This window comes from Triturus cristatus, chromosome 4_2 (assembly GCF_964204655.1).
Source record: "Triturus cristatus chromosome 4_2, aTriCri1.1, whole genome shotgun sequence".
Classification (NCBI taxonomy): Eukaryota; Metazoa; Chordata; class Amphibia; order Caudata; family Salamandridae; genus Triturus; species Triturus cristatus.
Genome location: NC_140586.1, coordinates 555,186,800 through 555,199,646, shown reverse-complemented (window position 1 = coordinate 555,199,646; position 12,847 = coordinate 555,186,800). Strand labels below are relative to the sequence as shown.

Sequence of the window (12,847 nt, the reverse complement as noted above, 5' to 3'; positions counted from 1 at the left end):
AATCTCTTTCCAAAGTAACAGCACAGTGAATTAAATCCAGGTCTAACAGAATCCTTCAATTGTTGTTAATCAGCCATTCTTTTTCTCACCTATGTCAAATTCAAGCATTACAGTGTCATAGCTTCAAACATTTTCGAGATTTAAGTACCAGTTGAAGTCATGTTGTAAAATGTACACATACCCAGGATCAACTTTGCTTGAGAACTCTAGTGTTGCTCCATATATAAATTGCATTACAGCATTCATTTCTACTGGGCTCACCCTGAAAAATTAAAGGTATAGTGTTAAAAAGGTAAATATGCTTATTATCAATATTAAGAAACGCTATGGAATTTGAAAAACATTTTGAAGAAATTGAATAAGACGCATTTAAGGTTACAAATGTAACAAAAATACATAAAACTTAACGAATATCAATGATAAAACAAAGTAACAAGCATAAATGGTCAGCTGCACTCAAATAAAAGTGCAATTAGTAGGACAACACATGATGAAGACGTCATGGCCCGGGACCAATACCTAAACATCTGATATAATAAAAGGAAAAACAAAACACATTAGGACCAGTAAAGGAGGAAGATCTGGGAGAGGATTATTCCATACAAGCTGGATAGAAAAGGTCAAACACCAATCTGTGCTGCTCACTCCTGCCGACGCTAGTCTCTCTCCTACAGTTGTGAATGGCACCCCAAGATAGAGAAACAGCTCTGTGCTCAGAGACAGCAAAACAAATATAGTGAATGTGGCGCACAGGAGCAACCATAACAGAGCTTCTGTTTAGTGGGACAAGCTGCAGAGACCATGGCAGCTTAGGAAGACCGAAGAAGATGATGTGGAGGAGAAAGCAGGACACAGCCCAACGGAGTACTCATGGTGGAAATAATGAAATCACTGGTATCTTGTGGTAAAGAGAAGTCTTTCTTGCAGAGGGAGAACTAATCTGAGGAGACTTCCTTTTTGTGATTGAGAGCAGAGGGGCAGTGGAAACACATTTCTGTGGGTGGTGAGGCATGACAAATAAAAAGGAGCGCATGATGGACTCGCATGAGTCACTGGAATTCTAGCAAATTGACGACAACAATACACCTATTTGAGAACGGCTAGTAAATATAGACTTGGACAGTTAAGAGGAAAAGTCACAATGACAGCCGTCAACACAAACTACATTGTTGGATTGTTAGCAGTCTAGCGAGGTGGAAGATTGTGTTTGATAAACAGCGATGGCTGATGGATTGCTTTTACTGCAAACAACAAAAAGACTGAAACAAAAATCATAGTACACTTGAATGAATATCAGTACTTTAGAACAACATAGAAACACTGCACTGACTGAAGTATCAGTCTGAAAGTGTAATAAACTTGAGTATCAAAGCAGATTCTCATCATGTTGTACTCCCTGTATTCAGTGGGATATACACATATAACATACCCTTTGAGGGAGATTTGGCTTTGGGAGCTTTCGGCCCAACTTCCAGACAGCATAGCAGCAAAGTAACTGGATCGGGCACATAAGATTGCTCTGAAAGAAAATAAAACAAGGACATGGGTGTCTAGACTTGATCCGTGAGAGCCATATCCATGTCACAATGAATTTAAGACCACCACCTATGTAAATTAGTAAATTATTCCCATTTAGATTGAAAATTGTGCAAGTTTATCCCACATGGGAATCTAGCCAGGATACAGCGCTTTAAAGATGTAATAGAACAACAATATAACAGACAATAAGTGTCACCAAGATTTTGATACAAATTTATAGAAGCTTTCATTTATTGTCTACTATGCCAAGTGCCACACACTATTGTTCACGCCCCCCACCATATTCTCAACACTTCCTCACCCCTTCCTCATTGACCCATTCATACGCTCATCAATCATCTTTAATCCCGCACTTCTATGCAGCTTCTCATCTAGAATCCACCATCACATCACCAACATCTACATCACTCCACACCCACTGTCAATCCTCTGAAAAAACAAGTGTGCGAGGGAGCGAGGAGCCTTCCAAGAAGGAGTGATGGAGGAATAAGCGGTGACGCAAGGTTCATGGCAAATTCAATTTTTCAACAGTGTCCACAGCTCTTGCATGCAGGAGACCAGCTCTGCAACTACAGGACAGCACTAGTGCTGTTCTACTGCTGCAGCAGCAACCAGGCTTCGGAAACTACAGTGCATGGAGAATGTGGCGAGAACATTCTTAAATTGGGGCATGGAAACTGCTATAACAACGATGCCTTCCATGCTGATAGGGGTGGGGTTATGGAAAATGGCAACAATATCATGTTTTACAAACAGGGGGGCAATGCTAAACCTGGTAGGGAAATGTTTACCTAACATTACATTGACAAATGTAGGCAGCATTTTGAAAGATGTAGAAACTAGCATTGTACTTTTTGAAGTACGTTTTTACCATTTTTGGACAGTATGAAAAGACCACTCCCAAGGTGTTACTGCATTGTAGGTTCCTTTAATGTTTAAGCAATGTGTAAAGTATTTAAGTATTTTTGAGTGCTTTTCATGAAGGAACAATGTGGGCACTAGCATCTCAACACAAATAATGTATTGTTGAAGGTTTGAGCCAGCTAGCAGCCTCCTGGCAGTGTAAAAAGCCCTCTAGAACATCAAGCAGTGGGTACAATGTACAGTCCTTGTCCAGTACAGCATAATTTATAAGACCACCAGGAAGGCATCTGATGCTTGTATATTTTAGGTGCAGCCCAGGCAAGCTGGTATAATAGGAATTACATTATTAGCAACACTCGCGACCACTTGATCACTGCTCCAGTATCTCTGACCTCACCTGAAACATGTGAAAAACATTCAGATGCATTTGATCGAAGCATTAATTACAACTAAGTGGGGGAGTGAGAGGAACTTTACATAGGGACCTGTGTACATTTCCCCTGGAGATCAAATTCCCACACCAAATAACACCTTTGAGCAAGATTTTTTTCAAATTAACTCATGCTACTCTGCAACGGAGTTAAAAATGACACTGAAACCTCACTCACACTAAGTGCTGTTCCTCATCGTAGGGTGCACTCTGAACTAGTAGAGATTCCAGAGGTGATCTTGTATTAACCCTGGGCATAGTTTGCATAGTAGCACTACACGTAGCTACGCGGAGTACACTTTGATCTACGTTCAGCTACTCCTCAAACTGCGTAGCTGATAGCACTGTGTGCTTCTCTGCTCTGAGCAATAAATTGCAAACAGCATCTTGCACAGTGCAAGTTATGATAAAATAAGTATTTCTGTCTTTGTATGCTAAAATGCATATAGTCATTTAACAAAAGTGAAAATTATAAATTAGCAAGCAGTGAGAGAGGTGATGATTTTGGGATCCTCCCTAACCTTGGGAGAGAACCAAGCAGAAGCTTTGAAAACTAAAAGCACATCATCTGGAATGATTCGGCGGTGGTCCCATCCTCTGAGGACCACCCCAAGCACAGTTATTGGCAAAAATACAATCCCAACCAAAGGCCCTGCAAAGCATTATGGGGCAAGATTAGCAGTGGGCAGTGAATATTATAGTATCCAATATCAAAATAATTTTACAAAGAGCTGCAGTTCAACTAGTCGTTACTAGATGTCCCTCACGAGTCAAATGCAAAAACTTCATGAAAGGGTTTCAATGCTTTTGCATTTGACTTGTGAGGGACATCTAGTAACAACTAGTGGAACTGCAGCTTGATGTAATAATAATTTCAATGCTTTTGCATTTGACTCGTGAGGGACATCTAGTAACGACTAGTTGAACTGCAACTCTTTTTAGAATTATTTTGAAATTTGACACTATAATATTCACTGCCCACTGCTAATCTCATCCCATAATGCTTTGCAGGGCTTTGGTTGGGATTGTATTTTTGCCCATAACTGTGCTTGGGGTGGTCCTAGGAGGAAGGGACCACCACTGAATCGTTCACCAGCATGATATGCTCTTTGTGTTCAAGGCATCTGCTTGGTCCTCCCCCTAGGTTAGGGGGGACTCCACAATCATCACCTCTCTCATTGCCTATTATTTTCATTCACAGTTCACTTTTGTGAATTGGTTATATGCTTTTTAGCATGTAAAATTGCTTTATCAAAGCATTTGTGGGTATTGTTGATATTGCTACTGCGCTATGTGTTATAGCACAGTTTTTGCACTATGCTACGTGCATTTTGTATAGTGCGTAGTAGTGCAAACTACGCATGCCTATGCCCAGGGTTATTTTGTATGATCCAGCACTGGCAGTGTAGGCCAATCACTGTGGGGGATCTAGAAAATAGTATTTAAAACTGGATACTTGTAGATGATAAAACTACGTTTTTATCACCTCCCTCTAACAAGGGTAAAAATAAACAAACAAAAAAAGGTTATTACGACCCCATAATGTCTCCAAAAGTGATGGTCTGTTGCTGCCCAGGGTTGCCTACGTATGACAAGAGTATTTGTCAGCCGGAACAGCTCGCCTAGTGGCTGAACACACGTCTAACTGAATAGGAGAGAGTGTCATCTCACGTGGGAAAAAACAACTTAAAAACATCACTTCAGGCGGAAAAGGAGGGAGGCCCACTGATCTCTAGAGAATTTCAGCTAACCAATAAAACTGTATTGGTGCTAAAAACAAAAACCTCAAAAAAGGCCTGATTGTATTCTAGCGCCCTTAAGGTTTTATGGGTGCCCGTGAGCCATTTATCTAGGTGTTATTTAACGATTTTAGAAAAAGCCAAAACTAGGGTGATCAGACTTTACCTATTCCTATCCACAAGATGGAAGTCAGCTTTTTTCGAGAGAGGGGCAAATACATCTTTTATAAAGAACAACAAACGAAGGGTAAGTGAGTAACTGATAAATCCGAGCTGGGGGGGAATGATGTAGGAACCCGGAGTCTGCAGCACAGCAATTCGGCAGGGCTCTCTGTGAGATCATTGTGTAAACTTACTTGTGAGTTAGGGCATTATGCAGTCTGCCAGATGAGGGACATCCACTAAAGGTGATGGATGTACTATCTGTTGTATTTAGAGTGCCACTGACATGAAGGAGCATCCACCACTCTTTGACAGCTGCCCCCCACTTAACCCAAACTCTAAATAAGATCCTATGTCATCAAAGGCAGACGGGTAATCCCCCTTGCAGGAAGCTCTACGGGAAGTGAGAGAGGCATCACATGCACGCGGGTCTCGTGATTTTAATCTACTTAAACTAAACTATACTCTGTGACAAAGCACACAGTACTTGCCAAAGTTTAACCTCTGGAGCCCCATGGACAGGAGGCAGAATGGTCCATATTACTGCTCAACAACAAAATTCTTCAGACGAATTGAGGTGAGTGGTGATAAAGTGAGCTTTAGCTGAATGAAGTTAAGATTTGGAAACTGTAAGCATCCTCCTAAAGAGAGAGCATGCTTCCTTAGTGTAGTGCCTTCTCCATTTTTTATTTTCTTCTCTGGCTACCAGGCTTTCCTTCTTAAGCTCGGGGAGATGCCAACAATTTGAATATTTACCTGCCTTGCTTGCAATCATAGATCAATCTCCCATACACACCACCAGATCCATTACACTTTGCCTCTCTTACTTCTAATGACTTGCTAAGGACACTAGGAAAAACCATGTAGCGTGAGCACCCACCTCTTGTAGCTGTTGGTTCCACCAAGACCTAAACACACTCAGATTTTTCCACAAAGCATCAACTCATCGTTGCTGCTCATATGAGGGCCGTGAGGCTACCCAGCTTATTGCTTGGTGTAGGAAGCTGGCTGTTTATATAATAAACAAAAAAGAGGTATATTGTGCAAAGAGTCCAGGTATCCCTTATGAGTGGACAGGGGCTTGCTCTAGCATCCCAAGGTGCTCTTCTAAGGGGTAATGTGGTCAAGCAGCCTTAGGCTTATCGGAGAGGAGTGTTCGACATCTGCAATACACATACACAGCCAATAAATGCTGCACAAGACTCAAAAAGGAGATCCACACCAATCTATAAAAATAACTTCTATCTTTATATAACTTTGGGCACCAAGATCATCAAAATCATGCAAGTACGTTTTGAGTTATGAATTTTTACAGGTTTGAGAAATTAACAGATTGCAATTTCTGAAGCGGTAATGTTATTATATCGAGGAAAGACATACACTGCATACAGGTACTTCACAGCAACTTACGGGACCAATCTCCTAATAATTGGGCAAGGTCCAAGGCAGGACCAACAGGTCACTTCGGGCGGTACTGGGGTGGCCAGGTGAAGATATGCTTTCAGCGTCGGTTGCCTAATGTTATCCTATGGGGGAAAAACATGTACTTTATTTGGGCACTTTACAGCAATTTTCTGGACCAATCTCCTGGACTTAAGGTAAGTATGGGGCAAAGTCCAGGGCAGCACCAACAGGTCACTTCAGGTGATACTGGGGCGGCCGGGTGCAGAGGTGCTTTTCAGGTAAGGTGCTCAATGATATTCAATGGGCATCGGCCTGGTCGAAAAGAGGCTGCAGGCTTCGACTGGGAAACAAGTAAGGCTGAATCAACAGGTGGGCTCAGGTCTCACGATGCACAGGGATGTGGGGGCACCTTTATTCCACTTCCATTTGGGCCAGGGGCAATGGGTGCAGAGTTGTCTTGAGGCATCGGGTCGTTCACAGACGAGTCACTAGCGGTCGGGGGCTGCATCAAGAGACTGCAGGCAGCATCGAGGAGTCACCTTCTAGCAAACCCAGGGTGGGTTTCTTAACTGGAGGGTTGGGGGACCACGCTGGTACCTTTGACCCACTTCAACTCAGGCTTGGATTGACAGGTAAAGTGGTACTGGGCAGTGTCGATTTACGCGGTCCAGAGACCTCACAGTTCTTACTTTTGTACCTGCAGGGTGCAAGAAAGCAGCTCCGTTGTACCATGGGAGTTTCTGAGTCCTGGAAGAAGTGCTGGCGGTCCTCCCAGGCTTTTGGAGGCACAGCAGCTTACAGGGCGAGTCAACTTTGGCGCAATCGTTCGGAACACAAAACAGGCAGGCAGGGTTGGTGCAAGGTCAGTGATCTTCTCCTGTGAGGGAAGCCAGATTAGCACATCAAAGGCAGTGTGCTCTTGGAAGCTCCCTGCCTTGAAAGGCTAATTTGCAGGTTGTCCTGTGGGAGGGGGTGAAAGTACCCGAGCAGGCTCTGTTCCTGACCTCCTGAGAGCAAAGGCCCTCACCCCTGGGGGTCAGAAACTCGTCTGTGGTGGCAGGCTGGCTAAAACCTGTCAGTCAGCATGCTAGTAGTTGGTAGGTTTTCAGGGGGTACATCTAAGATGCACTCTGGGTTCATATATTAATAAATCTACCACTGGAATCAGTTTGTTTATTAATATGAGATGTTTGATACCAAAATGGCTTCCCTGGTCACTTGTATTGGAAGTAATTGAACTGGCCAGCACAGGGGCATATTTGCTCATGCAGATATGTCCACACGTAATATAATGCACCCTTTCTTAGGGCTGTAAGGCCTGCTGTAAGGGTGACTAACACATATTACAAGCTGTGTTAGTGGACATGGCACACAGATGTGTGACATGTCGTGTTTTCAATTTTTGGAGCACCTTGCTCTGCAGCCTACAGGTGCAGTCTGTAAGAGTTTGGTGCTAGGTCCCTTAGAATGGCACAATCTTTGCTGCAGCTCTTAGTGCTCTTTAGTACCTATGCCCTAGGTACAAGAGGTACAACTTACTAAGGACTTACAAAGGTGCTAACAGACTGGTCACTTGGGGATAAAATGACCAATTGTCTTGTTTTGGGGAAAGAACACTGGCACTAGGGACCTACTTAGCAGGAACCCAGAGCACTTCAATCAAAGTTGCATCAAATACCAGGCAAACATTGGAGGGACTAATGCAACAAAATCCCAGTTTCCTATACTTGGCAGTTACGCGTCCTTCCCGCACCAGAAGAATCAATGACACAAGAGGAGTATTGAAAACAGAGGACAAGCAGATGAACAACACTCTCCACCACTGCGCTGATCTGAACAACTGACCCTAAATTTCAGGAAAGACTTTTTTCCATAGCTTTGCTGGACACACACTGGAGAAAACAGACTGGCCTCTGCCTGGTCGGACTGGGTATGCCTCTTCCCAATCACCAGCTCTATTCTTTTCCTACACCTCTCACTCTTCAACCTTTCTCACTAAGCTACTCATCACTCTTTCTCCCACACTGCCTCAAGGCACAACACCAGAGTACTTATAAGAAGCAACGCATCTGCTCATGTTAACGATGATATTTATTTATTTATTTATAACATTTATGGAGCGCTGCTGTTACCAGAGGGTGTCCTGGCGCTGTGTGAAATTTACCAAGAGGTCAGCATCGAAGAGGAGAATTATTCTGAAAACAGCCACGTTTTTAAGGCTTTACGGAAAGCTGACAGATTAGTCAGCCCTCTTAGATGTAATGGGAGCTTATTCCAGGCTTTGGCTGCGTTCACCACAAAGCTTCTGCCACCCCAGGAGGCATTTTTTAACAAAGGAACGTAAACCTGTTTAGCTGCCGCTGACCGAAGCGGTCTGGCGGGAGTATACCAAAATAGCCGCTCTTTTAAATACTCTGAGCCTGTTCCATGAATAGCCTTGTGGACCAGACACAAGGCCTTAAACTGGGTACGTTTTCTAACTGGTAGCCAATGAAGTCTCCGTATCTCCTTGGAGATTGAAGCATACTTAGGGATAGCGGATACCAGCCTAGCGGCGGCTAGTATCAGCCAGGATGTCAATCACCATTTTGTCTGTGTATGCTCGCTGATCTTCCTTGGACATAGAACACACCACCCTCACCAACCCCTTTAAGTACCTGTGTGCTACAAAAACTGGTGGTGGAGGGGAACAATGGTTTGACACAGACCTCAAAAGAAATTACAGGACAACACCCTACAGTCCAATACGTATTTGAAGTAAACTTTTACTAATTTTTGAGGGATTAAAGTTGAATGAGTAAAACTCCATAGTCAAAATTCTGATTGATTGATCATTAGTTTATTCAATTCTTTTGTATCAAAAGATTTTCTTCACAGGCCAACACGTATTTCATAACGTGTCGCTTCAGCAAGGCCATTTAGTGTACATTTCATAATTGCTGTTAGTGATACACAGCAATAGAGAAAATCTTTTTGAAATAAAACCATAATTATCGACATTATAGATTTTTACCCCAAGAGAGAGGGAAAAATTAAAAAGAAATGAAGAAAACATGGAAAAGAGAAAAAAAATACACAAAAATATAATATTATTATGAACATGATGTAAATACCAAAAATGAAATGTCAAGCTGATACAAACAAGGAAAGTTAATCAAAAGTTAAAATCCTAAGACATCACACATTAGTGACACACAACATGCTGAAAACACGGGGTTCAGGTTAATCCCATTAATGAACAGTGATAAGAGTTTTTAGAGTTTATGTTGAACAGCAGTCATACCTACAAGGTATGTCATAACCTTCTGTTTCATGCAACAATGGCAAAAGTGGTAAACCATAGTAAGTCATTGAAATCAAGAACATAACAATTTATAGCCACTGTTTAGAGAGCAGTGCACCCAGTGTGTCTCCGTGGAGTTAGAACACACGCAGAAAAATATAAAATATTAATACGGAATTATACCCACACAAAAAATAGCTAAAATGTAGAAGAGAAAATATTTTCAATATGATTCTCACAAATCTGCCAAAAATATGGGCGGCTTTTAAACTCTAATGAGGAGCATAAAATAAATATCTACTTTAAAACTTCAAAAATGAGTCAGGGTTTCCCTTTAAATACCATCATGCTATAGGGCAAGTTTAAAACTACCTGCCCTCCCAATGTACAAAGTGACTGTTTCCCACGACAAGAAAATGAAATTAGTTTACCCATTAGTGTCTTTCAAAGGTAAGCAGTTTCAGGTGAGAGAAAAGCAACCTACACATAAGTTTGTGGCATTGGTCCCACCTGCTGACTTACTCGAAGCTTGAAATCACTTCAGAAAAAGTGGTGATTAGCATCAGATCTTATATATAAGCCTTGCGTAGAAATAAAAGCCCACTGATGTCACAGACCATGTCATGAGTGATGTAATATGTGAAGTCATAAGCAGTGCATTGCAGGGGGCGCGATTATAGATTGCTCAGCTAACTATAACTGCTGAATTTCACTGGTTTTGTACAACCCTGTAACGCTTGTTTTTTTCCCTGTAACCTTTTGTGTTTTCAGTGAATTTCTAAAGTATTTTAAATGCTAATTCCCAACTATAATGTCCCTGTAACCTTTGTTTTTTTTCGGTGAATTTCTAAGGTTTTTTTAACTAGTAGTTGTGTTTGCAGAGTGGGGGTGAAAGGGAGGCTGGGCCTCCGACCAGCTCTCAGAAATCCCTCTGTTTATAACATACAAGAGGTACCAGGAGGGCTTCTTGGCCCCCAAGGTACCTATGCCGTAAGTGGACGTCATGCCTCAACCAGTAGTACACCACGAGCCACGTTTGCAAGTGCTGGAGAAAGTGGATGTGGCCTCCGAAGACCTCTTAGCAATCTCACGGTGTGGGACTTACTGGCGATAACAGGAGGGGTAGTTAGCCTCCAAAGATGTCTTTAGGGGCCAACTCCCTTCCTGTTACCTCCAGTAACTCCCACACAGCAGGATTGGTAAGAACTGGTAGAAGGCCATGCCCCCTTTTTCTACCACTCTGCAAACACGCCTCCTGACGTACTACTAGTTGGGAGATGAAGTCCCCTTGGCTCTTGAGAGTCGTTGGGGGCCAACGAGCCCTCCTCTTATCTCAAGTAAGACCTCCACAGTTATTTTACTGAGAGGCGGCCAGAGGCCACGCCACCTTTCCCCACCACTCTGCAAACGTACCTGCTGGTGTACTGCTGCTTGGGGAAGAAGTCCACTTTAGAACTGAGGCCCTCGAGAGGCCAGTGGACCTTATACCCCCACCAGCAGTGGGCTTGGAGGCACGTTTGAATAGTGGTTGAGAAAGGGGCATAGACTGACCACCTCTCAGCAATCCCGCTGTGTGGGGCTTAGTGGAGGTAGTAGGAGGTCTTGTTGGCCCATAAGAACCATCAGCAGCCAAGGGGACTTCATCCCCCAACCAGCAGAGCACCAGGAGGTGCATTTGCAGAGTAGTGGATAAAAGGGGCAGGGCCTCCGGCGAGTTGCCGTCTTTTTATTTTAAAATGTTGTTATGTTCTAGTAAGGAGTTTGCCAGGGGCTGGCCCATTTTTTATTGTTTTAATACAATAAAAGGAGAGGGGGGCCACATGGCTTGGGCTGATTTTGGCCCAGGGGACCCGATACCTCAGGGACTGGCCTTTCTTTATTTTATTTTCAACTATAGGAAGTGGGGCCACGATACCTCCCCCCACTTCCTTGGGCCATTTTTGGCCCCGGGGACCCAATCCTCCAGGCCAGGCCACCTCGTTGAGGACCGCGGGGAAGCCTGAAGGCCTGCGGTCCCGGCCGGCTCCCCACCTCCTGCAGGAGCCGGCATTTCTTTTCACCAACAGGGAGCTGCTGACATGCAGCTTCCTGTTGTTGAAAAAGCAAAGTTCTCCGCTTTCAGCAAGCGGGAGTAAAATGCTCTCGCTTTCTGAAACTTGTTTGCTATAGCATGAAAAACTGCAATGTCCCGGGGGTGGGCACCCAGGGACATTGCTGGAGACAGCCCTGGGGGTGGTGATCCCCAAGGGCCATCTACGGCTCCAGGAGGGAGACCCAGCCCCCCTCCTTCCTTAAGTAGGGACCTGGGCGCTGGGGTGCAGCATAGGCACCCCCACATTAACAAACTGCCCCAAGACCTGGCCCACCCGGGGCCTTTATTTAATGAACCACGGGAGGCCGCACTTCCTTTTAAAAAAAATGTTATACTTTTTTGGCCCTGGTGGGTTCCTGTGGTACCAACTCCCCTCCTCCCTCCCCCTCACTTACCCCCCCTCCTCCCTAGGGGTCAGGGTGTTTCTACCTTGTCCCCTTATTTTTAAAGTTTTATCTTGTAACTCGGTTCAACCGAGTCATAAGATGGCTGCTAACACTTCCTAGTTTGAAGTGTTAGCAGCCAATCAGATCTCAAGCACGAGATTGGGAGGGGTCGCAAATCCACCGCGGACTCAGTTGTATATCTGAGAAATCCTTACATCTTTCAGCAGCTCCTGAACAGATTTACACAATTTAACAAAAAGAGTTCTTTTGGAACCAAGAGCTACCTTTCTGCTAAATTTGGTGCAATTCTGTTCAGCAGTGTGGGCTGCAGCAGTGTCTAAAGTTTCCTATGGAAATCAACATTGAGAAAAAGCGTTTTGGGATCCCCCTTTTCTCGCCCCCCTCTTGACAAATCACCCCGAAATTTTCAAGACTGCACCGATAGTCTTGAAAATTTCATGAAGATTCGTCAAACAACGCCAAAGTTATTGGCACCTCAAAAAACGCTCTTCCTATGGAAACCAGGTCCTAACCATAACTACATAGTGGCGGCCGCCAGTAGGATAGTAATATATATATATATATATAACTGGACACCGACAGCACTGCCTGTTTGGGGAATGGCGTCCGATGAAGGAACTATCCGAAATGCATTACGCCGTCCGAATAAATCTGCTGGTCTAAGCAAGCTCGTGTGTGTGCCTGGTTCTTTCATTGGAGAGACCTTGGTTGCTGTATTCGGTGTGTGGCTACTTTGCACCTTTGGCACCCCACCCTAAAAGCAGTGCAGCAGGACAAGTGGAAGTTTGGGTGTTTTTTTCGTGTGGAAAACTGCTGCACCGCCGCTGTCTCCAACATCAAGCAACACTTGTTGGGACCAGAATCGGTCCAATACTCCATTCCGGGATTTCCAGCGGAGGTGAGAGCGGCTGGGTGAAGGCTTGTGGG

At 43.9% G+C, this 12,847-nt stretch overlaps 1 protein-coding gene across 2 annotated transcripts in view; it reads right to left on the bottom strand.

The window, feature by feature from the left end:
- Positions 1-12,847, bottom strand: part of BTBD8 (BTB domain containing 8) — a 430,373-nt gene that overhangs the window by 271,470 nt on the left and 146,056 nt on the right. For both annotated transcript variants that reach the window (XM_085602178.1, XM_085602180.1), the window contains 2 exons: positions 1,430-1,519; positions 182-262 (listed from right to left, as the gene is read on the bottom strand). In XM_085602178.1, coding sequence (XP_085458304.1) covers positions 182-262; positions 1,430-1,519 — 171 coding nt within the window. The remainder of the gene's footprint in view (positions 1-181; positions 263-1,429; positions 1,520-12,847) is intronic.